This window comes from Barbus barbus (assembly GCF_936440315.1).
Source record: "Barbus barbus genome assembly, chromosome: 2".
NCBI classification, from domain to species: domain Eukaryota; kingdom Metazoa; phylum Chordata; class Actinopteri; order Cypriniformes; family Cyprinidae; genus Barbus; species Barbus barbus.
The window spans coordinates 13,088,023-13,114,767 of NC_136730.1; the positions used below are offsets into that span (position 1 = coordinate 13,088,023).

The 26,745-nt window shown below is 37.0% G+C and overlaps 1 protein-coding gene across 1 annotated transcript in view; it reads left to right on the plus strand.

The window, feature by feature from the left end:
• The window catches only part of LOC306885404 (leucine-rich repeat serine/threonine-protein kinase 1-like), a 302,603-nt gene that overhangs the window by 38,544 nt on the left and 237,314 nt on the right, over nt 1–26,745 (plus strand). The window contains exons 15-21 of the mRNA XM_079441887.1: nt 5,941–6,158; nt 8,357–8,521; nt 9,983–10,155; nt 11,431–11,551; nt 11,837–11,996; nt 13,225–13,501; nt 15,905–16,076. Of these exons, the coding sequence (XP_079298013.1) occupies nt 5,941–6,158; nt 8,357–8,521; nt 9,983–10,155; nt 11,431–11,551; nt 11,837–11,996; nt 13,225–13,501; nt 15,905–16,076 (1,286 nt within the window). The remainder of the gene's footprint in view (nt 1–5,940; nt 6,159–8,356; nt 8,522–9,982; nt 10,156–11,430; nt 11,552–11,836; nt 11,997–13,224; nt 13,502–15,904; nt 16,077–26,745) is intronic.

Genomic DNA, 26,745 nt, shown 5'->3' on the forward strand with positions numbered 1-26,745 from the left:
AAATCACCCATAACGAAGTTTGGTGCATCTGGCATCATCCTTTGAAGTCTTTGCACAGTTTTTGCAACAATTCAAGCCTTCAGGTGAATATAAACAAGCGTAACAAACAGCTGCGGGAACTCTCTTGGTGAATAATAGGGTCGTAGGGAAACAGATAAAAGTTCAATGTCAGGTGTACACAAGGTCTCCCTAACAGCCACCAGTTTTTGTTCACATAAAGACATAATCCTCCACCAAGTGATTTACCCGTCACAGCTGAGTCTCTGTCCAAGCGATAGGGTTCCCCAAAGCCATCAATTTCCAAATCGGAATGAGAATCTTGTTCCTTAAGCCATGTTTCCGTAAAAGCAAGAAGGCATGCACTGCTATACTCCTTAAGGGGCTTAACATTTGCCCGAAGCTCATCCAATTTATTACGCAGTGACTGAATGTTAGCCAACATAACCGTAGGGAGAGGCATACAACGATGGCCTTGTCTCTTCAACCTCTGGCGCACGCCACCGTGACTCCCCCTCTTCCTCACCTTTTTTGGCTTGGATATCCATTTTCGATTCACCTCAGTAGAGTCCAGCCGAATAACTTCTGCTGGAAACACTGTCAGAAGATCCACCGTGCCACCTTCAGAGTTACGCAATAGTAGGAGAAACTCGCGGCTATACCGTATAGGTTCGTGGAACCCTCAAAAAATAGCAAAAAAAAAAAAATATATATATATAAAATTACTAACTGGAAATAAACAAACTGAAACGGAACAAACTAAAACTGATAAAAAAAATTAAAAAAATTAATTAGTAATTTAAAAAAGACAAAATGACCAATATAAAAAAAAAAATGAAAATATAAATGTCAAATTATGTAATAAAATAAAATTCTAAATATTAATAAAATCTATAATAATATTATCTTCTCTCTCTCTCTCTCTATATATATATACATACATATATATATATATATATATATATATATATATATATATATATATATATATATATATATATATATATATATATATATATATATATATATATATATATATATATATAATAAATAAACAAACTGAAGCAAAAATAAAAATTAATAAAACAATATTACTAAAATAAAATAACAAACACAAGTAAATTAAAATGAAAACTGAAAATATAAAAATAAAAGCCAATTCAAAATACTAATAAAATCTATAATATATTGATGCTATGAAAGCATGATTTATAATATAAAAAAAATAAAAACAATTACTGTAAACAAAATTTAAATTAAAACTCGAAATATAAAAATCTAAAGTCTAAACTGAATGAATGAATAATGTTTTATATCCATCTTGTGCATTTTGAGTTATTTTGCTGTTGTAGATCAGTGTTATGAGAAAATGTACATGTTGAATGCAATGTAAGTACAAGTGCTTCTGACCAAATGCATAAATGTGTCTCTGAAGCTAATTCGCGTTGAAGCATGTTCTGCATTAAACAAACAGAATTGCCGTCATGTTGAGCATGACATTATTTGTTGTCGTTTTGTTTTTTTTGCATTAGAGAACATGATATTCCGGCTCAGCCTCTGAAGGCTGAATAATCTAGAATTTGTCTGATGAATATTTAATTGGTGTTTCCGGCTGTGAGTCGTTCAGCCAGCTGTCGATTCGTCTGATGCGTTTGTTGCAATTTTTAGTGCGCTTTACTGTCATAACAACAGGCTCAAGAGATTTGAGAGGAAGGAATGCGTCCCTAACCAACACATGAGCAGAACTCAACAGTTGGTCTGCTGTTGGGTTCAGCTGAAGATGCCTGGAGCTCATGTCACTCATGTGGAAGTGCTTTACATGTGATGTTGGAGGCTCACAATTGATTTCAGTAGATGAGCATGCTGCAAAGTTCATGATGCAACACCATAGAAATGATTCCATTTTTTATTTAATTTAATCTACTTTATAAGGCTTAAGACTTTGTGAATATATTTTAAAATAACAAGTAATATAAAAAAGTAACAGTAACAAATCTTCTATTGCCGTTATCACTTGGACAAAAGCGTCTACACTCTAAAATACGCATTATTTAGTAGAAGATGACATTCATATTCAGAAAAAAAAAAAAAACCTTGAGTGCGGTTCCTTTGGTCCAGATCTATCTAGAATATGCGACATTACAGAATTCGTATCTGCACCCAATACAATTTCAAAATCTGAATATTTCAAGAGATAGGTTGACAAAACAGAGAAAAAAGTAGGGTCAGGAGTACAAGGGGCATAAACTGAAAGAAATACAATATTATACAAAATACAAAAAATATAGAAATACATTCTCATGAACTATGGCAGCTCAAACCAAGAACAAACCTTGATCTGCCAGCACCCCTTAATAAGGTCCGTGGCGTCACCAAAAACCTGCACATTACTGAAGCACCAACATTGGCCCCATAGTCACATATTGACTAGGTTGTATTTCTATTTAAAAAAATAAATAAGATAAAATAAAACAAATAAATAATATAAATAAAAAGAGAGAGAGAGAAGGAATACAACTAGAAACATAATTAAAATAACATCATAATCAGTAAACGATACTGTATGCACAATGAATTATGAATTAAGAAGTGAATATTAAGGTGAACAGTGAAAGAGACAGTCACCCAACCATTTAGAGCATCCCTAACTCAAGGAGAACATCAGTTGGGCCCGTATGAAGATTAAACCATCTAAGTCACGCAGCATCTCAGTGGTGAAGGGAGTGCTTACTGACTTGCAGTTCTTCATCGGTGATGACCCAATCCCCACTGTATCTGAGCAGCCAGTCAAAAGTCTCGGAAGGCTTTACGACGCAAGCCTGAAAGACAAAGACCAGGTGAAGCAACTGCGTAATGATATCAATGCAGGCCTACAGGCGATTGACAACACCCAATTACCTGGGAAATTGAAGACCTGGTGCTTCCAGTATGGGCTACTACCCCGAGTGTTGTGGCCCCTGGCAGTCTATGAGGTGCCCATCACAACAGTAGAGAAGCTGGAGAGAAGAGTCACAGCCCACATCAAGAAATGGCTTGGAGTTCCGCGCTGCCTCACCACCATAAGCCTCTACGGAGACAGCGTCCTCAAGCTGCCCCTCACCAGCCTTACAGAGGAGTTCAAGTGTGCTAAAACACGTCTGCAGATGACCTTGAACGAATCCAAAGATCCAGTGATCAGAGGAAATGCACCGACCCTGGTTACTGGGCGCAAGTGGAGACCAGCAAGAGCAGTAGAGGAGGCAACAGCAGCTCTCAGACATGCTGATATTGTGGGGAACGTGCAGCAAGGAAGAGGAGGCCTTGGACTAACAACTAGTCGTCCAGCCTGGAGAAACGCCACTGCTCCAGCACGGAGGAAGATGGTGGTGGAGGAAGTGCGGCGTCAGGAGGAAATGGCAAGATGGGCCAAGGCAGTCGCCCTCGGCAAACAGGGACTGTGGACACGGTGGGAGAGTGTCGAAAGGAGGAGATTGAGCTGGAGGGATATATGGGCCATGGAAGCGAGGAATTTGAGCTTTACCATCAGAGCCATATATGATGTCCTCCCAACACCAGCTAATCTCCATCAGTGGTTTGGCGAAGATCCTGGGTGCATCCTGTGCTCCAGGCCAGCCTCCCTCCGGCACATACTCACCGGGTGTAAAACCAGCCTTACCCAAGGACGATACACTTGGCGCCACAATCAAGTTTTGAAGGGCCTTGCTGCCACACTGGAGGAAAAACGATCTAGCATCAATGCCCTGTCACTGCCAATGTCTAACACCTCAATAACACCATGGGCAACTGCCTTCGTCCGTGAAGGGACTACAGCTGCCAGGAGCAACTCCACACCATCAGAGAGAAGCCAGCTGTGCCTAGCGCGCGACTGGAAGATGTTGGCAGACATTGGGAAACAGCTGGTGTTCCCCTCAGAGATTGCCACTACCTCCTTGAGGCCTGACTTGGTGCTCTGGTCCCCCTCCATAAAGAAAGTATACATAATCGAACTCACCGTACCCTGGGAGGATTCCATGGAGGAGGCATATGAGCGGAAGCACCTACGGTATGCTGACCTAGCCGCCGAAGCAAAACATTGTGGCTGGAACGTGGAAGTCCGCCCAGTGGAGGTTGGGTGCAGAGGGTTTGTGGGAACATCTACCACAAAACTGCTGAGGGACCTGGGAATTAAGGGCCAGAACCAGCGCACAGCCGTTAAAGCTGCATCAGAGGCAGCAGAAAGAAGCAGCCAGTGGCTCTGGCTGAAGAGGAACGACCCCAGCTGGGCCCCCAAGTAGTGTGCCAGGAGATAAGACGGCTTTGGCTTGGCTCAGGGAACAGGACGTCTCTGCCATGCACAGTCCCCTGAGATGTCCACTTGACAACAAGGTGACTCTCATGGTTAATTGGACTCGGGACGCAAGCTGAGGTCTGATCAACCTAGAGCTGGCCGCCTCTGGAGAGGGTGTATAGTGTCAAAGGCCGAAACACCCCATGACCCAGAGGAACACTACTGATGATGCGTCCCGTAAATCCAATTCTTCTCACGAATCTACCATCCACCATTCACCGACAAGTCCACCAGTAACTCGCATGTGCTCGCACAGGGAGTCTCCATCTCATCCTGTGTTTTTAGAATCTCCGATTAGAGCCAATGTCCAGCTGAAGCTCACTGAGAGTTGGTGGTTGAACGAGATCTGAGAAAAACTCTTGCTTCTTCTGGGGAGTGTAGCATTTTAGGTTCACCTTGATTGAGAATGACCTTCAGCGTTGCAGGATAAAGGAGAAAATTCTGGATGCCAGCGTCTCTCATTTCCTTCCTAATTGGCGCAAAAATCTGGAAAGAAAGATGGCGTTGCTCCGTCGGATGTTTTCACCGGGGCATGAAGTCTGGCGGCCCGCAGAATGAGCTCCCTGTCCGTGTACTGCAGCGGTTTAAAGATGAAAATCCGTGGTTTAGCGTGATCTGAGGAGAGCCTTGTGTACACGCGATACGGTCGCTCCACTTCAATCTCTTTGCCCGCCAGAGACGGGAGCCACGTCGGTAGGGATCTTTTCAAAAAGCCCATAGGGTCGTCCTTTTCAGAACCTTCATGCAATCCAACCAGATGCAGATTGCTGCACCTATTGCGATCCTGTAAGTCCACAACCTGTTGCTCGAGTGCGGCAACACGTCTATCATGATCTGCGACAACTTTTTTGTTCTCTCATCTCCCCTGTAAGAAGATCCAGTTTAGAGCAGAGCAACTGAACAACTGACATGTGAGAAGTGAACTCGTTCCACATCGCCGTCAACTCTGTTACACACTTTGAGGACATTCTAAGAACTGTGTTCACAATCTTGTCCATCATATCACTCACAGTCGGTGAATTGGATTTCTTCTTAATCGGAGAAGCCGACGAAGACAACTCCTGCTGTTTCCGATTGTATTCCATCAGTGAAAGTATTATTAATGAATAAAACTTAAAATAAAATAAAAACTGCAAAAAGGGCCAAACGTACGGAGCTCTACTCAAGTGCGACTAGGTTCATGAGCACGACACGTGACTCGACTAGAAGTAGCATTTTAATTTAAGTGTATTCAACCGTTCTCTGTCATTGCTTTTTACTGAAATGGTGCTAATTCTCGTGCCGGTGTGTCGCAGAAATCTGAGCTGGTGAAGGGCTGCTGTTTGCCAGAGATCTGCGCTCAGGATTATAATGAATAAAATAAAATGAAAGCTTATTTATTCAGCTTTCGGATGATGTGTAAATCTTAATTTAAAAAAATTGATCCTTATGATTGGTTTTGTGGTCCAAGGTCACGTATATTATGAATGTGGGTAGTATGAATGAAAGCTCAGATTCTCACTGTAAGTAGTAGGTCATCCGGGTGCTACTGTTTTTCAAATGCTGTGAATATGTACATTTGTAAGCAGGCGTATCGGGACGCATTGATTGAGTTGTGTGTGTGTGTGTGTGTGCAGGTCCGGCTGCGGTTCTGGCGTATCTGCGAGCGGAGCTGCGAGGAGCAGAGCCCTGCAGACTGCTGAAGCTGATGGTGGTGGGTCCTCCGCGGCAGGGGAAGAGCGCTCTGCTGGAGGGGCTGCAGACCGGCAAACCCTCATCCTTCATCAGCACCGACCGCAGCATCCACACGTCCAGCTGGGATCTGGAGCGACCCGGAGGAGTGGTGAAATCTGCTGTAAGCACCCTCAGTCCACACACACACACACACACACACACACTGGTTTCATGAGGTTCATTCCATAGGCGTAATGGTTTTTCTACTGTACAAACTGTATTTTCTATCCCCTTCCCCTAACCCTAAACCTACCCCTCACAAAACTTTCTGCATTTTACTGGTATGACTATCCTTGTGGGAATGTAGGGAATACCAGGTACACACACACACACACACAGACTCATATCAGGGTTTCTATGGGTCCTTCCACAAATTAAAGCCTAACAAGTCTTGCTTATCTAAGGATATCTGAACAATCTTAAATCAAGATACATTTTCTTGAGATGCAAAATGAAAATGCGAAGTCTTGTTTTCTGAGAAACTGATCATAAGTAAGTGAATTCATGCTTATAACATCTGCCTTCATTTTGAATAAATTTCTCACACAGCAAGGTTTTTAAGCAAATGTATCTTGATTGTTTCGATATTTGTTCTGGAAAGCAAGACAAAAACACCTAGGATGATCATCGTGATCAGAAGGTACAAAAAAGTTATTAGAAGATGCATTTAATTGCAATGTAACCAAGCATTTAATTATGTGTGAAGTATAAAATAAGCATAAATATACTGTTCCAGATATATCCACATTTAGTTATTTAGATATGAATATTCGAAATTTAACTATTTAGATATAAATACATAATGATAATTGTTTAAAAAATATAATATTTATGCATTTAGCAAAATGCATAATATATAAAAGTTGAATGTAAAATCAAAAATGCATGTATATGTAAATGTAAATCTTGAACATATTGTTTGTACGTATATTTAAAAAAAATAAATGAAATTTAAAAATGAGAATCTCTCTCTCAATCACCCAATTGCTTATCAGTATTAGTACGTTCATAACATTGCTGCCATAACCATATTTCTGCTTATTGGTGAGGAAAGTAACTGAAACACACGGTGGACAAATTAAGTCATTTCGTGTTGATTCAAGTGTGTGACTTCATCGTTTGAGCTTTTACTGAATTCCCAGTCTATTTGATTGTCTTCAGGGCATTCCTTCACATGTGTTTGTCCCACAATGCTTTGCTCACAGGAAACGAACAGCTCTGATTACTTTAACCCTGTAAACGAGACGAGACAAAAACAAGGCAGAATAAAACTTTATAGCAAAAAAGCAAAACCATTAAAGTGCCAACATTTTGACCTCAGGGTTTATGAATGAGTAGCAGCTCTGGTATTTCCAGCTGACCTTTGACCTCTAGCTCTGTTTGTGGCCTTACATGGTTTCTTAGCATGAGTTAACAGTGTTTCCATTCTCATCATGAGTCCTGAGTCAGAGCCAGACATATAAACCCCAAGAGAGTGTCACACACACACACACACAGATGCACTGATGTCATATAGACATGTTCTCATAAACACACACACACACACACACACAGATTGACCTCTTTCACGTATATCATGGACAGAAGCAAATGTATACACAAGCTGATGTTATAAAGCCCCAGAGATCTCGCTCCACCTCGAGCAGCTGTGAACACTTACTCCACCGCTGACTCACAGCCAGAGCCTTTTTTGTGCTTTTTAAGATTAGCTTGAGTAATGTTTAGGGTTGTTTAAAAGAAAGGTTCACCCACAAATTAAGATTCTGTCATTTATTTACTCACAATCAAATCTGCATTTCTTTAAAATGAAAGTTAGAATTAGTAGAAAGAAAAGTAAATGGGGTCAGATTTTTATTTCATATTCACTTTAAGTTGTTTCTTATGGAAACTTGTTTTGTGAGAATTGTGAGATAAAAACTCAGACTTCTGACTGGCTTACTTGCAATTCCGAGTTTACATCTCATAATTACGTTTACATCTTTTTTCATATAATTTTTTCCCGCCACAAAATTTAAAATTAAAAAGGTAGATTGTAACTTTTTATCTCATAATTCTGCATTTAAATCTCGCAATTCCAAGTTTGTATCTCGCAATTCTGATTATATCTCACACTTCTGCAATTTATATCTCACAATTCAGAGAAAAAAAGTTGTAATTACCTTTTTTATTATTTTAAGCTTCCATAGCTTCATAACAGGACAAAATAAACCGTAGTTTCACCTCGGCAACTATATAATTTGTCATCAAAATGCCTTGATGGAAGTTCTGAAGTGATGTTGTTAATGTGGTGTAATGCCTTTGTTTCTCCTGTGTATACAGCTTGATTCAGTGTCCTTTAATGTGTGGGACATTGGCGGCCCGGCCAGCATGTCGACAGTGAACCAGTGTTTCTTCACGGATAAGGCTCTGTATATGGTGATCTGGAATCTGGCTTTGGGAGAGGAAGCAGTGGCCAACCTGCAGTCCTGGCTGCTCAACATCGAGGTCAGGAAACAATATGTAATGTAGACATTATGAAAATCTGAGAGCTTCTGAGTAACTCCTCTAGTCAAGAGGTCTCCATACTGGTTATGGGTACTGATTTTACATATTTAGTATAGATTTCAGTTAAAAAATTATGTTGAATTGGCTGAAAGGGAATGGGTCATTCTAGGAAACATTTGGTGTTGATAAATATGGTTAAAGGTGCGGTATGTGATTAAAGGTGCGGTATGTAGGATTGCAATACTGAACCAGGTATTGCAGTCCAAATTCAAAATATTGGAGACGGGTTTTTTCACCCGGCCCCTCCTCCTCAGACTTGACACACACGCAGGTTGCCAGATTTACGACACCAACAGAAACGAGCGCACATGACGATGAATTAAATTAAATACGCAGTGTTTTCCGACAACTGGCAACCTGGCATGCCGAAAAACAATTGGGTAAACTGGCGGGTTTCACAAACCAAAACAAACACAGACATTCCGGGCCGGAACGCACATTTTCAAAGGATAATTACTGACTGTAGCATTGTTTTTCAGACAGTATGTTTCTTAAATATCTGCAAACATATTATGGTATTTTTATGCTTTAGTAGAGTCAAAATCCTACATACAGCACCTTTTAATTATGATCGATAACGTTTTGTATTTTTTTTTTAATATTATTGATCTATTACTTATGGAATAGTTCAAGAATAGTGGCATAAATTGGCATTGCAAAGCAGAATAGTTTAATATTAATGAACAGCATTGTCATTGCAAACAAAATGAATAAACTTTCATTTATATTCTAAAATAGTTGAATGATAGTAATTAGCATTTGCCACTGTAATATAAACAAGTTTATTTATTTATTGAGTAATAATAATAAATAACATTTTGCCATTTATTTATTTTTTTTGTTTATTGAATAGTTTAATAATAATGAAGACAAGCTTGCCTACTTAGTCATGATAGTTTATTTACGTATTATGTATTATGAAAGCATTTGTTATTGCACACTAAACAAATGCCATTGCAAATTAAATCGATAGCATATAGATTGCAATACCAAAATCTTTAATTATTTATTTATTTAAATTTACAAAGTAGTTCATTACCATTTACAAGCTTGTTTAATGCTTTGTCAACTAAAATCTAAATATAACATGTATAAAGATGAAAAAAAAACAGACAAAATGCTGTTCATATATTTTCAAACATTTAAAATATGCATACAGTTTTTGCTTACACAGCAAAGACTAGTTGGATATGCAGGCATAGGCAAAAAAATAAATATCCTTAATAACTAAAGGGGAAAAAATCTATAGAGACACTACATATACAAACACAAAATGCTATTTTTATAAACAAAACACAAAAACTGGCACAAGCTTCTCAAGTCATGTTTTGATGGACACAAATGGCATTTGTTTTATAGAGCGACCTGTGTAATGATTGTGTGAATGTGTTTGTGCTCCAGGCTCGCGCTCCTAACTCTGCTGTCATCGTCATCGGGACGCATCTGGACCTCATAGACACTAAATTTCGTATGGAGCGCGTCGCCACACTGAGGGCCTACATCCTGGCACTTTGCAGAACGCCCTCAGGCGCGCGGGCCAGCGGATACCCCGACATCACCTGGAAACACCTACAGTTAGTGTCATTATAACTTCAGCTACGCTGTTAAAAAAAAAGGTCGTCAAATTTATGGTAAAAAAAAAAAACATTAGCTGTGGTTGCCAGAATTTTACCTTAACAAAATTTGGCTTGGGATTCGTTTGAAAAATGACTCATTTAAATGATTCAGAGTCGACTCTTTCTTTTGAGAGACAATAACTTTATACACGGTGCACTTTCAGATTTAAAACTTTGCAGGATGTTTTCATTCACTTAGAGCTGTGTTACACACTGCATGAAAGGTCATTTCCAAAAATCCATAATAGGGGCACTTTAACCTAAATTTACATTTCAATACCGTAATTTCATTAACTGATATAATGTTAATATACCAACCTATTGAAGTATTGAAATCTGTTTTGTACCTTTGTAATACACTGATAACCACCAAAAGCAGGTGGTGATGAGAGAGTCACATGATGAAACAAAGCCATCACAAGCAACTTTTAAATACTAACATTGTCATTTACACAAACACTAAACACCATCATGGTAACACACATGAAAGTGAAATAATGCAACCTTTTAACCCTCACAATACTCACAGATCTTGGTCTTAATTTCCCATTCACTTTGTCATGTCTTAAATAATAGACACTTGAGTACTATAGAAACATATTAGCTGAGCTCCCACACATTTTTTTAGACAATTATGGGCCATTATTCGAAGCAAAAACCATAAGATATATCCACCCTGTCATGGACATATATTACTGTTAAATACTTTTCATTGCAATATTAAGATGCAAATTATACTTTCTAAAATGTATGATGTCCCTTTCCTAAACAGGGTTATTTGTTCGCTTTCAAATTATAAATACATAAAAGATTTTATGTAAACCATGTGTTTTTAAAGAAACTCATACAATTCACACATGTATTTTTTCTTATTTGGAGAAAACTGTGATATTGGATGCAGTTTATTGTTTGCATGTTATTGTTACATTTGCATGTTTATTGTTTGCAAATGTGAAATGTAACAGGGAATTCTGGGAATGTCAATTTACGGCTATTCACTGTAAATTATACATTCTTTTTCACTTCCAAAAACGGTATACTACCGTAAAATGACATGTAATGTCCAATACAGTTTTTCACTGGGGAACTTACCGTTAACGATTTAACAGGTTTTTACTGTAGCATTTTTGCAGTCTTTTACCGTTAAAATCACAGTAATTTTTTACAGTGTACTTTCCTCAATGGAAGATCTGTTTTGGTGTTTGTTTGTGTGAATGTGTGGTTGTTTGGCAGTGAGGTGTCGTGTAAGACGCTGGAAGGCATGGACGGACTCAAGAGGCTGTTGTTTCAGGTCATTTCCTCCATGAAGGACGTCAGCAACCCTGCTAGCTGTCACAAACTCGTGGGAAGACTGGTTAGTTTTAGTTAAGACATTTGTTTGTTTGGCATGAACCACAGTTGTTTCTGACATCTGTTCAGTAAGATGGAAAAACTGAAGTGAAATACTGTTGCTCCACCTCAAAACTTCAGTGTGCTTTTTCATTTATACATTAAGCAGGTGTATTTTATCCAAAGCAACTTAAAATGAGGAAAAATACAAGAAAAAGCATGAGAGTGAGGAGGCTATGCTGCAGTAGTATCTTAGTTTCTTTAAGGTGAATTATCCCATGTGTTTGTCTCTTTTTGGTGTTTTATACAGATCCCCAAAAGTTACCTGATCCTGCAAGAGGCCATAAATGCAGAACATCTGAGGAGAGACGAAGCCGATGAGGTTCAGTACCTGACGGACTCAGAACTGGAGCACATCATCGAGCAGAGTCCCGCCAGCGATATCAAAGACTATGAGGATCTGCAGACCGGTAATGCAAAAATAAATGTTTATAAAATTATTAGAAATTATTTGTGTACATTTTGTTTCTTCTGAAAATAAATATAAATAAATAATATTTATTAAATATCAATATATGTTATTGATCTAAATAAAATGTAACCAAGCTATATTAAATATTTTTCTGTTAATTTTAATGTTTTAAAATATTTTACACAAATGTTTTTATTTATTGACGTATGTATGTAATAGGATCTGCATACAAGTAGTGCATAACTTGCTATGAAAATAATACCAAACATAAGTGTTTTAATTGGTGCCGTCAAATGATTAACCGCGATTAATCGCATCCAAAATAAAAGTTTTTGTTTACATAATATATGTATGTGTACTGTGTATATTTATTGTGTATATATAAATACACACACATACAGTATACGTATATTTTGAAAATACTTGCATGTATATACATTACATATAAATATATTTAATGTATAAACATAACATATTTTTCTTAAATATATACATGCATGTGTTTGTGTGTGTATATATATATATATATATATATATATATATATATATATATATATATATATATATATATATATATATATATATATATATATAGTACACATACATATATTATGTAAACCAACTTTTATTTTGAATGCGATTAATCACGATTAATCATTTGACAGCACTAGTTTTAATCTATATTAATATGTTGTTGTACTATATATTATTTTTATGAAGTATTGAATTTTTATTTGATTTTTTTAATTATTATTAAATTAATTAATTAAATTATTTACTTAATTACTTGAAAAAATTTAATGATTTTTGTATTGACCCCATTAGGCTAAAAGAGAAAAGATAATTTTTTTTTATTATTCAAACTTTTAAACTTTTTAAATATATTTTTATATACAATATCTTTACTGTACATTATAATGTTTTAATGTCTAATGTAATTTATACAATTTAAAGGAAGTATAAATCTAGTTCTTTAAGTAGACCTTTTTTTTTTTTTTTTTTTTAATCACCCATTATTTTAATTATGTAATCATTGATAATTTTCTATATCTGTGCATCCCTAGTCCATTTCATTCACAGTTCCTCACATTAAAGTTTAAAGTCAGCATGAATTGCTCTCACTGAAATGCTGTAATCGGATGTATTTCCAAGTGGAACAGGATTCAGTGTGATGAATATGGCTGCATTACAGCTGGGTGTTTTTTATTTTTTTGTGAATCACACAGCGATCAGTTTCCTCATCGAGACCGGCACTATACTGCATTTCTCTGACACCAGTCATGGCCTGTGTAAGCTCTACTTCCTGGACGCCGTGTGGCTGTCCGAGTGTTTTGAGCGGATCATCAACCTGAGGGGCTCGCGCTCAGTCGCCCGTAACGGGATCATCAAGGCTGAGGACCTGCGCATGCTGCTGGTGGGCACCGGGTTCACCCAGCAAACAGAAGAACAGTACTTCCAGTTCCTGGCCAAGTTCGAGATCGCTCTACCAGTCGCCAGCAGCAGGTAAAAAAAAAAATGGCTTCCTGTTCTCTGTAACGTCAATATTTTTCTTAATCTATATGAAGTATGTCTATCTGTCTGTAGTCTCGCATAGCCAGACCTTCAGACTGACGGCAGAAGGTCTGGAATATATGTCTGCTTTCATTGGCCAAGGCCCAATGAAAGACCGACATGTCAAACAACCAATCACAGTTCGTTTCGTTTGGCATCACGTTTCGGGGCGTGGAAATGTCGCCACAATAACGGTGTGTGAAACTCTCGGGATGTATTTAAAAGATTATATGCAGCCAACTTTAAATATTTCACATGCTTTTGAAAATCCAGCGTTTAGTTGACCCTGATAAGCGTTCGTCGTCACAGTTGTAAACACGACAGCTTTCTTCTTTCGTGAGGGGGTTTGGCGCCACGGCATCTTTGTTTCCCCGCGGACCGAAAATAAACGCGACACTCGCGTCTCCCGGAAAACCGGTTTAATTCAACCAGTCAGATGACGACTTCGACATTCCTGAAGTGTTTCCAGAAAAGTGTGCCATATGCTTCAGACGTTTAGCCAACGGTCCGTAGGTGTAATTGATTGATTGATTGATTGATCTATTTTTCGGCAGTAATGCATATTTTCTTGTGAAAATATATATATTTTTTTTTGTTTTTATTTGATTAGATTATTTATTAATGTTAAAATATATATTTTAAAAAAATACTATATATTTATATGGTTCTTAACATAATATACATTTTAACCTGTATGAAATATAGGTTATTTATTTATTTATTCATCTATGAGCACATGAATAATGCATATTTTATTGTGAACATAATGGCAGAAATAATGTTTTAATATATAGTAATAATATTTTTAATTGCATACATTTTAATATATGTATAAAATGTTCATCTTAACTTTATTATATATTTTAATGTTTCAGTATTGCGTTTTTATTTGTGTATTAAATTTAATTATTTTTATTGAATTTATTAGTAGATTATTTGATCATTAATTGATAAAATGTTAATGTGTACCTTGAATGCAGTGTAAGTCGCTATGGATAAATGCTTCTGCCAAATGCATAATTGTCAGTGTCAATGGCTAATATCAATATTTTCTAATATCAGAAAATATTTTTTTAAATTTCCAAACTTTTTTCATTGTCGGGTTTTTAAAAATGCACATTAAAAAAGTTTTAATGGCAGTGATTCATGAACTTTTTCGCCCTATGGGAACCACCTTCTAGGACAGGGGTGGGCAATTAATTTTCCCAAGGGGCCACATGAGAAACTTGGGAGGTTGCAGAGGGCCGTGGGGCGTGCCTACTGGGGAGGGGGCGGAGTCTTTTTGCCAGGAATATAGCCATATCCCCGGTAACCGCAGTAAACAGAGCAGTGCAGCACCTGACTTTGAAACTTGCAGCGCTTATATTTATTCAATTAAACCATAGCCTTTTGAAGTGTAAGCTATATCTCAATTTACATGTATAGTTTTTTTTTTTTTTTACCGAAGCACCACCTAAGTATTCTCCTCCCATTTCTATTAGTGAACAACCATTTCTGTCACTGCGAACAGGCGATCACACACACACACACACAAACAAAATCGTTAAAGTCAAACGAAGTTAATATTTGTATCATTAATGATTTATCTTATCCACACACAAATAATCAGAATGCATTTTTTTTTTATTACCTGACCCGCGGATTATGCACAGCGCCCGCAGATATAACCGCCTTCCACGCCTCACTACTGCGCAGATATCAACAGCATCACTGGGTTGTAAAGTTGTCAAGTTGAGGGGACAAATGGGTTGAAATTTGTCTGTCGATTGTGTGAGAAGGATGCATTTCATACAAGATCTGGAAACTGGACAACCTTGGAATATGTTGACGTGATTATTCATATAATGAGGTTTGGGCCATACAAATTACGGGAGTTTTATGCGGGAAGATATTTAAACGCGATGATAGTGGGATAGAATGGTAAAATACGGGAGAATCCTGGGAAAAACGGGAGTTTCAGTTCTTTTTTTCTGACGCGCTCTAGCTTCAGAGATGGCAGAATGCGCGTCCTGCTTTCATTATTTTACAAAGCAACGATTTGTTGTTTTTATGAGTTTACAGAAATAAAAAGCAGTTTCTAACTGATTTTAAGTTGTTTCATTATCAGGAAACAAAGCTGTTGCCTTGAAAATAAAAGCAGTGCCGTTGTATTGCGTTCACCTAATTACATCTGTTTGCGATTGACTTTGACGGGCCGGTAAAGGATAGCCAGAGGGCTGGATGTCAATGCCCAGGTCTGTTCTAGGATGTGTACTGCAGTTTGGATGCATTGCATGTATGACGAGTTATCGTATGTAATACTTGTCAAGCATGCAGTGTTTCATACCTGATTTTCCCTCTTTCTTCTCTTCATAGTTATCTGTTGCCCCACCTTTTGCCCCCCAAACCTGCCCTGGACATCCATGGCTTTCGGCATCAGAGCAACAACGCCATCCAGCGGCATTTCAAGATGAGCTTCGTTCCTGCGGGTTTCTGGGAGCGCTTTATAGCCAGGATGCTAATCAGTTTAAACCAGATGGACGTGCAGGTAAACACACACCCTGAGATGACAACCTAACCGAGCAATAAAGTCAGAATTGCAGTCATTGCAAGCGTAGAATTAGAGGCCGCACGCTGACAATGCTTCAGGCTGGGAGTCTACAGCAGCCTGTGAAACTGCATGGTAAGACGCTTTGCACACGTTTGCAATGCAATTTTCCCCAAATAGCCCTGTACAAAAACTTTTGTAATGCATAGGGCTGTTTGGGGAAAATCTTATAGCCATTTTTCTGATCTTATTTATTTATTTATTTGTTTGTTTGTCTGTTTGTTTGTTTTTTAACAAAAGAAATATAATTTTTTTTATAAAATAAAAATCATGTATTTAAGAAAAAAATATAACAATGTTTTATAGTATGACTATAAAAATTCTATATTATATTATAATTATTACTATATTATATTAAAGTATTATTTTTGTTAATGGTGATATAAATATTAAAATGTTATGACATAATTATGACAATATGACTAGAATCATTATATTGTATTGTTATACTATATTTTATTATACAAAGTATTTTGTATATTTTTCAATAAATAATAATAATAATAATATAGCTGCAAGCAGCGATTAACCGGGGTTCGTGAAATTGACACCCTTTAAGGTTGGCCAACCTGGATGTATGGCTGACAGTTAAAAACATCCAGAATGGAGAGCAGGCTCACAGACACACAACACTCATGCACACACACTGAAATTAAATGATTAAACTGGCCTATTAATACTCTATGAACATATTCACACACACACACACACACACATTTAAATGAAATGGTCAAACGGTCACAGTAATAATTATTAAGCCTGCTTACACACACACTCACACATACAAACACACACAGAAACACTCATACACGGACATACATGCACACACATTTTGTTGCAGATATTTGAAATAAGTGATAGGTAACAAAGCCTATTGCACCTATTCGCTTTTTAAGAGTTTAGATGTCATTTTCAGGTTCCACTGTAATCATAATCTGGCAAAATTATAAAAACTGATATGTCTGTATGAACAAAATGGTAAACTTTGACTCAATGAGGTTTAAAATGTTATAACAGTGATTTTATAGCATCTCCATAAGCAACTTATGAACAGTACTGTTTAAGAGTTTAATAAGCCCATTAGTGGTCTTACGCTGCCATCTAGTGGTTATAAATGCCTATTTCTCATACAACACTGTGTTTTTGAGCTTTTTAACTGTAATAGTGTTATTTTTTGCCCAGTCTCTGTTAAATTATCACATTTTTTTTATAATTATTGACCTAGAGAGTCTAAAGAACAGCACTGCAATGATTTGATTGATTTTGAGTTAAAAACTGAAAGCTAGTTGACAAAAGCATGTTTTTCAAAATAATATCAATCTCAAAATTATTAAACTAGCCTATTAATACTCTATAAGCATATTTACATACACACAAAAACACACATGCACACACACATAGAAATGGTCAAACCATCACAATAACAATCATAAAGCCTGCTTACACACATACACACACACACACACACACACACAAACACACAAACACACTTGTATACACACACACACACACAGAAAAACACTTGTATACACACACACACACACACACACACAAACACACTTGTATACACACACACACACACACACAAACACACTTGTATACACACACATACACAAACACACACACACACACACACACACAAACACACTTGTATACACACACACACACACACACACACACACACACAAACACACTTGTATACACACACACACACACACACAAACACACTTGTATACACACACACACACACACACACACACATATACACACACACACACACACAAACACACTTGTATACACACACACACACACACACACACACAGAAAAACACTTGTATACACACACACACACAGAAACACTCATACACAGACATACATGCACACACATTTTGTTGCAGATGCAGATATTTCAAATAAGTGATAGGTAACAAAGCCTATTGCACTTATTCAGTTTTTAAGAGTTTAGATGTCATTTTTAGGTTTCACTGTAATCATAATCTGGCAAAATTATAAAAGCTGATATGTCTGTATGAACAAAATGGTAAACTTTGACTCAATGAGGTTTAAAATGTTATAACAGTGATTTTATAATGTTTTAACTTGAATCCTTCAGTAGCCATTGAACAGTGCTGTTTTACAGCTTAATAAGGCTATTAGTGGTCTTCCGCTGCCATCTAGTGGTTATAAATGCCAATTTCTCATACAACACTGTGTTTTTAAGCTTTATAACTATTATAGTGTTATTTTTGGCCCAGTCTCTCTTAAATTATAAACATTTTTTGATAATTATTGATCCAGAGACTCCAGAGAACATCACTGCTGTGGTTTGATCGAGATTGAGCAAAAAAACAGAGACAAGTTAGCAAAAGTAGGTTTCTAACACATTTGTAAATAATTAATGAACGATTTGATTGACAGCATTAGTCCAAGAGGCAAAGTTGTTCAGAATGAGGGGATCTATCAGATGATATGAAGATGTAGTGTATAAGTGAATGTTATTAATATTTTATTGCAATTTGAGGTCATTTCCCTTAGAAATACTGTTTCAGAAGCCCCTTTTCACTGTTAAAGCACCACCTATGGTCCGATCTCCATGAAACTTTTCATGCTTGTTAACGGTCATGTGTCACATGTTTTCACCAACATTCGTAAAGTTTAAAGTTTTTGTTTACATTTTATAGGCTGTTGGGTTTTTGTGGCCACGTGTCCTTTTTTAAATGAGCCAATTATGGCTAACCAAAGGACAAAATTCAACATGTTTTCGATAACTATTGATCTAGAGAGTCCAGAGATTATTACAGCAGTGGTTTGATCGAGATTGACCAAAAAACCAGAGACTAGTTCGCAAAAGTAGGTTTTAGACATATTTCTGAATAATTAATGAACGATTTGATTGACATCTTTGGTCCAAGAGGCAAAGTTGTTCAGAATGAGGAGATCTATCATATGATATGCATTATTTGTGGATATGTAAAACACCACGTGATCACTAGGCCAAAAATCTCGTTAGCGCTAACTTGTGGCCGATTTCTTTCAAAATTCTTACAGACCTTTGGAGTCATGAGTCAAACATGCCCACCGAGTTTCATTCCGATCGACCTCCGTTAACCTTGTCTAATAAGTGCTCAAATTTTAATGGCCGATGGCGGCCATGTTTTTTTAGATACGCGAATGTCCTCATAGATTTTTCAGCCACGTCGGACAAAGACACAGCATACCAAGTTTCAAGTCGATCGGACTAACGCTTACCCAGTTACAGTTTTTTCGATCTTATAGCGCCACCAAGTGGCAGATCCGTGGTATTTTTTGTTGTTTGACCAAAGTTCCTACTGCTATATATATGTACCAAGTTTGGTGAAGATATCTCATTTCGTTCACGAGTTATAGGATTTTTCGTAAAATAGGCCCCCGACTTTTAAACGTTTTTGGGCCCCATTACAAAAGTGAGTGGACATTTCAAAGATTTTTTTGATAATTATTAATAAGCCCTAGACAGAGAACATTTCGGCAGTAGATTGGTTGCGATTGGGTGAAAAACCTACGACTAGTTCACCAAAGTAGGTTTTAAACCTAATTGCGAATAGTTAAATAACGGTTTGATTGACAGAAATGATCCTAGAGACAAAGTTGTTCAGAATGATGAGATCTATCATGTGATATGAATGACTTGTGTATTTGTGAATATCTAAGATGTTTTTTTTACAGTTAATTTCATGTACAGTTGAAATATTGTGTTTTTGATGGCTTTTCTGACTGTTATAGCGCCACCTATGGTCCGATCTTGATGAAACTTTTCTTGCTTGTTCACAGTCATGTGACACATGTTTTCACCAACTTTCGTAAAGTTTCAAGTTTTCGTTTAGGTTTTATAGGCTGTTGGGTATGTGTGGCCACACCTCTTTTTTGAAATTAGCCAATTATGGCTAACCAAAGGACAAAATTCAACATTTTTTCGATAACTATTGATCTAGAGAGTCCAGAGATTATTACTGCAGTGGTTTGATCGAAATTGAGTGAAAAACCAGAGACTAGTTCGCAAAAGTAGGTTTTAGACATATTTCTGAATAATTAATGAACGATTTGATTGACAGCTTTGGTCCAAGAGGAAAAGTTGTTCATTATGAGGAGCTCTATCAGATGATATGCATTATGTGTGGATATGTAAAACACCACGTGATTACAGAGCCAAAAATCTCGTTAGCGCCAACTTGTGGCCGATTTCTTTCAAAATTCTTACAGACCTTTAGGGCCATGAGTCGAACATGCCCACCGAGTTTTGTTCCGATCGACCTCCGTTAACCTTGTCTAATTGGTGCTTGAAATGTTTTGGCCAATGGCGGCCATGTTTTTTGAGATACGTGAATGTCCTCATATACACTTGTGCCCCTTTGGACCAAGATGCTGCATACCAATTTTGAAGCCGATCGGACCAACGGTTGCCTAGTTATAACCATTTATATGTTTTTTCTGTCTTATAGCGCCCCTAAGTGGCAGAGCTTCGCAATTTTTTTTATTTGACCAAAGATTGAGCTCGTACATATGTGTACCGAGTTTGGTGAATATAGCTCATTCCGTTCCAGAGCTATACTTCCAACAACATTTGGCTAACGTTAGCATAGACGCTAATTGGAGTACTGTATCGCCCGAAAATCAAAATTGCAACTTTTTTTTGATAATTATTGATATTCAGTGTCCACAGAATATTTCTGCACTGGTTTGGTTCCGATCGGGCGAAAAACCTAGGACTAGTTCGCAAAAGTAGGTCTGGGATATAGGTCAATTTTAGGGCAAGAAGGAAGCGTCGCAGCTCAAAAATTTCGGACTCCACTTTTGTTCGGGCTAACCCAAGGATTGCAACGATGTAAAGTTTTTGAGTCTACGACACACGGTTTACGACTGTGGGCCAAAAATGTCTGAAATTTTAGGTTTTTGCGCTGTAGCGCCCCCGTTTGGCCGATTTGGCCGATTCTTTGTATCTGAGTAGCGAGCAAGACTACTACCTTCTGACCAAGTTTCAGCTCTCTAGCCCTTACGGTTTGGGCTGCACGATTCGTTTTAAGGCAGAATAATAATAATAATAATAATAAATATAGCTGCAAGCAGCGATTAACCGGGGTTCGTGAAATTGACACCCTTTAAGGTTGGCCAACCTGGATGTATGGCTGACAGTTAAAAACATCCAGAATGGAGAGCAGACTCACAGACACACAACACTCATGCACACACAGTGAAATTAAATGATTAAACTGGCCTATTAATACTCTATGAACATATTCACACACACACACACACACACACACACATTTAAATGAAATGGTCAAACGGTCACAGTAATAATTATTAAGCCTGCTTACACACACACTCACACATACAAACACACACAGAAACACTCATACACGGACATACATGCACACACATTTTGTTGCAGATATTTGAAATAAGTGATAGGTAACAAAGCCTATTGCACCTATTCGCTTTTTAAGAGTTTAGATGTCATTTTCAGGTTCCACTGTAATCATAATCTGGCAAAATTATAAAAACTGATATGTCTGTATGAACAAAATGGTAAACTTTGACTCAATGAGGTTTAAAATGTTATAACAGTGATTTTATAGCATCTCCATAAGCAACTTATGAACAGTACTGTTTAAGAGTTTAATAAGCCCATTAGTGGTCTTACGCTGCCATCTAGTGGTTATAAATGCCTATTTCTCATACAACACTGTGTTTTTGAGCTTTTTAACTGTAATAGTGTTATTTTTTGCCCAGTCTCTGTTAAATTATCACATTTTTTTGATAATTATTGACCTAGAGAGTCTAAAGAACAGCACTGCAATGATTTGATTGATTTTGAATTAAAAACTGAAAGCTAGTTGACAAAAGCATGTTTTTCAAAATAATATCAATCTCAAAATTATTAAACTAGCCTATTAATACTCTATAAGCATATTTACATACACACAAAAACACACATGCACACACACATAGAAATGGTCAAACCATCACAATAACAATCATAAAGCCTGCTTACACACATACACACACACACACACACAAACACACTTGTATACACACACACACACAGAAAAACACTTGTATACACACACACACACACACAGAAACACTCATACACAGACATACATGCACACACATTTTGTTGCAGATGCAGATATTTCAAATAAGTGATAGGTAACAAAGCCTATTGCACTTATTCAGTTTTTAAGAGTTTAGATGTCATTTTTAGGTTTCACTGTAATCATAATCTGGCAAAATTATAAAAGCTGATATGTCTGTATGAACAAAATGGTAAACTTTGACTCAATGAGGTTTAAAATGTTATAACAGTGATTTTATAATGTTTTAACTTGAATCCTTCAGTAGCCATTGAACAGTGCTGTTTTACAGCTTAATAAGGCCATTAGTGGTCTTCCGCTGCCATCTAGTGGTTATAAATGGCAATTTCTCATACAACACTGTGTTTTTAAGCTTTATAACTATTATAGTGTTATTTTTGGCCCAGTCTCTCTTAAATTATAAACATTTTTTGATAATTATTGATCCAGAGACTCCAGAGAACATCACTGCTGTGGTTTGATCGAGATTGAGCAAAAAAACAGAGACAAGTTAGCAAAAGTATGTTTTTAACACATTTGTAAATAATTAATGAACGATTTGATTGACAGCATTAGTCCAAGAGGCAAAGTTGTTCAGAATGAGGGGATCTATCAGATGATATGAAGATGTAGTGTATAAGTGAATGTTATTAATATTTTATTGCAATTTGAGGTCATTTCCCTTAGAAATACTGTTTCAGAAGCCCTTTTTCACTGTTAAAGAACCACCTATGGTCCGATCTCCATGAAACTTTTCATGCTTGTTAACGGTCATGTGTCACATGTTTTCACCAACATTTGTAAAGTTTCAAGTTTTTGTTTACATTTTATAGGCTGTTGGGTTTTTGTGGCCACGTGTCCTTTTTTAAATGAGCCAATTATAGCTAACCAAAGGACAAAATTCAACATGTTTTCGATAACTATTGATCTAGAGAGTCCAGAGATTATTACAGCAGTGGTTTGATCGAGATTGACCAAAAAACCAGAGACTAGTTCGCAAAAGTAGGTTTTAGACATATTTCTGAATAATTAATGAACGATTTGATTGACATCTTTGGTCCAAGAGGCAAAGTTGTTCAGAATGAGGAGATCTATCATATGATATGCATTATTTGTGGATATGTAAAACACCACGTGATCACTAGGCCAAAAATCTTGTTAGCGCCAACTTGTGGCCGATTTCTTTCAAAATTCTTACAGACCTTTGGAGTCATGAGTCAAACATGCCCACCGAGTTTCATTCCGATCGACCTCCGTTAACCTTGTCTAATAAGTGCTCAAATTTTAATGGCCGATGGCGGCCATGTTTTTTTAGATACGCGAATGTCCTCATAGATTTTTCAGCCACGTCGGACAAAGACACAGCATACCAAGTTTCAAGTCGATCGGACTAACGGTTACCCAGTTACAGTTTTTTCGATCTTATAGCGCCACCAAGTGGCAGATCAGTGGTATTTTTTGTTGTTTGACCAAAGTTCCTACTGCTATATATATGTACCAAGTTTGGTGAAGATATCTCATTTCGTTCACGAGTTATAGCATTTTTCGTAAAATAGGTCCTCGACTTTTAAACGTTTTTGGGCCCCATTACAAAAGTGAGTGGACATTTCAAAGATTTTTTTGATAATTATTAATAGCCCTGGACAGAGAACATTTCGGCAGTAGATTGGTTGCGATTGGGTGAAAAACCTACGACTAGTTCACCAAAGTAGGTTTTGAACCTAATTGCGAATAGTTAAATAACAGTTTGATTGACAGAAATGATCCTAGAGACAAAGTTGTTCAGAATGATGAGGTCTATCATGTGATATGAATGACTTGTGTAGTTGTGAATATCTAAGATGTTTTTTTTACAGTTAATTTCATGTACAGTTGAAATATTGTGTTTTTGATAGCTTTTCTGACTGTTATAGCGCCACCTATGGTCCGATCTTGATGAAACTTTTCTTGCTTGTTCACAGTCATGTGACACATGTTTTCACCAACTTTCGTAAAGTTTCAAGTTTTCGTTTAGGTTTTATAGGCTGTTGGGTATGTGTGGCCACACCTCTTTTTTGAAATTAGCCAATTATGGCTAACCAAAGGACAAAATTCAACATTTTTTCGATAACTATTGATCTAGAGAGTCCAGAGATTATTACTGCAGTGGTTTGATCGAAATTGAGTGAAAAACCAGAGACTAGTTCGCAAAAGTAGGTTTTAGACATATTTCTGAATAATTAATGAACGATTTGATTGACAGCTTTGGTCCAAGAGGAAAAGTTGTTCATTATGAGGAGATCTATCAGATGATATGCATTATGTGTGGATATGTAAAACACCACGTGATTACAGAGCCAAAAATCTCGTTAGCGCCAACTTGTGGCCGATTTCTTTCAAAATTCTTACAGACCTTTAGGGCCATGAGTCGAACATGCCCACCGAGTTTTGTTCCGATCGACCTCCGTTAACCTTGTCTAATTGGTGCTTGAAATGTTTTGGCCAATGGCGGCCATGTTTTTTGAGATACGTGAATGTCCTCATATACACTTGTGCCCCTTTGGACCAAGATGCTGCATACCAATTTTGAAGCCGATCGGACCAACGGTTGCCTAGTTATAACCATTTATATGTTTTTTCTGTCTTATAGCGCCCCTAAGTGGCAGAGCTTCGCAATTTTTTTTATTTGACCAAAGATTGAGCTCGTACATACTTGTACCGAGTTTGGTGAATATAGCTCATTCCGTTCCAGAGCTATACTTCCAACAACATTTGGCTAACGTTAGCATAGACGCTAATTGGAGTACTGTATCGCCCGAAAATCAAAATTGCAACTTTTTTTTGATAATTATTGATATTCAGTGTCCACAGAATATTTCTGCACTGGTTTGGTTCCGATCAGGCGAAAAACCTAGGACTAGTTCGCAAAAGTAGGTCTGGGATATAGGTCAATTTTAGGGCAAGAAGGAAGCGTCGCAGCTCAAAAATTTCGGACTCCACTTTTGTTCGGGCTAACCCAAGGATTGCAACGATGTAAAGTTTTTGAGTCTACGACACACGGTTTACGACTGTGGGCCAAAAATGTCTGAAATTTTAGGTTTTTGCGCTGTAGCGCCCCCGTTTGGCCGATTTGGCCGATTCTTTGTATCTGAGTAGCGAGCAAGACTACTACCTTCTGACCAAGTTTCAGCTCTCTAGCCCTTACGGTTTGGGCTGCACGATTCGTTTTAAGGCAGAATAATAATAATAATAATAATAATAATAATAATAAATATAGCTGCAAGCAGCGATTAACCGGGGTTCGTGAAATTGACGCCCTTTAAGGTTGGCCAACCTGGATGTATGGCTGACAGTTAAAAACATCCAAAATGGAGAGCAGGCTCACAGACACACAACACTCATGCACACACAGTGAAATTAAACGATTAAACTGGCCTATTAATGCTCTATAAGCATATTCACACACACACAGAAACACACATGCACACACACATAAATGAAATGGTCAGACTATCACAGTAATAATCATTAAGCCTGCTAACACACAAACACAAACACAGTTGTTTGATATTTAAAATAAGTGATAGGTAAGAAAGATTATTGCACATATTCACTTTTTAAGAGTTTAGATGTCATTTTCAGGTTCCACTGTAATCATAATCTGGCAAAATTATAAAAACTGATATGTCTGTATGAACAAAATGGTAAACTTTGACTCAATGAGGTTTAAAATGTTATAACAGTGATTTTATAGCATCTCCATAAGCAACATATGAACAGTACTGTTTAAGAGTTTAATACGCCCATTAATGGTCTTATGCTGCCATCTAGTGGTTATAAATGCCTATTTCTCATACAACACTGTGTTTTTGAGCTTTTTAACTGTAATAGTGTTATTTTTTGCCCAGTCTCTGTTAAATTATCAAAAAAATTTGATAATTATTGACCTAGAGAGTCTAAAGAACAGCACTGCAATGATTTGATTGATTTTGAGTTAAAAACTGAAAGCTAGTTGACAAAAGCATGTTTTTCAAAATAATATCAATCTCAAAATTATTAAACTAGCCTATTAATACTCTATAAGCATATTTACATACACACAAAAACACACATGCACACACACATATAAATTAAATGGTCAAACCATCACAATAACAATCATAAAGCCTGCTTACACGCATACACACACATACACACACACACACACACACAAACACACTTGTATACACACACACACAGAAACACTCATACACGGGCATACATGCACACACATTTTGTTGCAGATGCAGATATTTGAAATAAGTGATAGGTAACAAAGCCTATTGCACTTATTGGCTTTTTAAGAGTTTAGATGTCATTTTCAGGTTCCACTGTAATCATAATCTCGCAAAATTATAAAAACTGATATGTCTGTATGAACAAAATGGTAAACTTTGACTCAATGAGGTTTAAAATGTTATAACAGTGATTTTATAATGTTTTATCTTGAATCCTTCAGTAACCATTGAACAGTACTG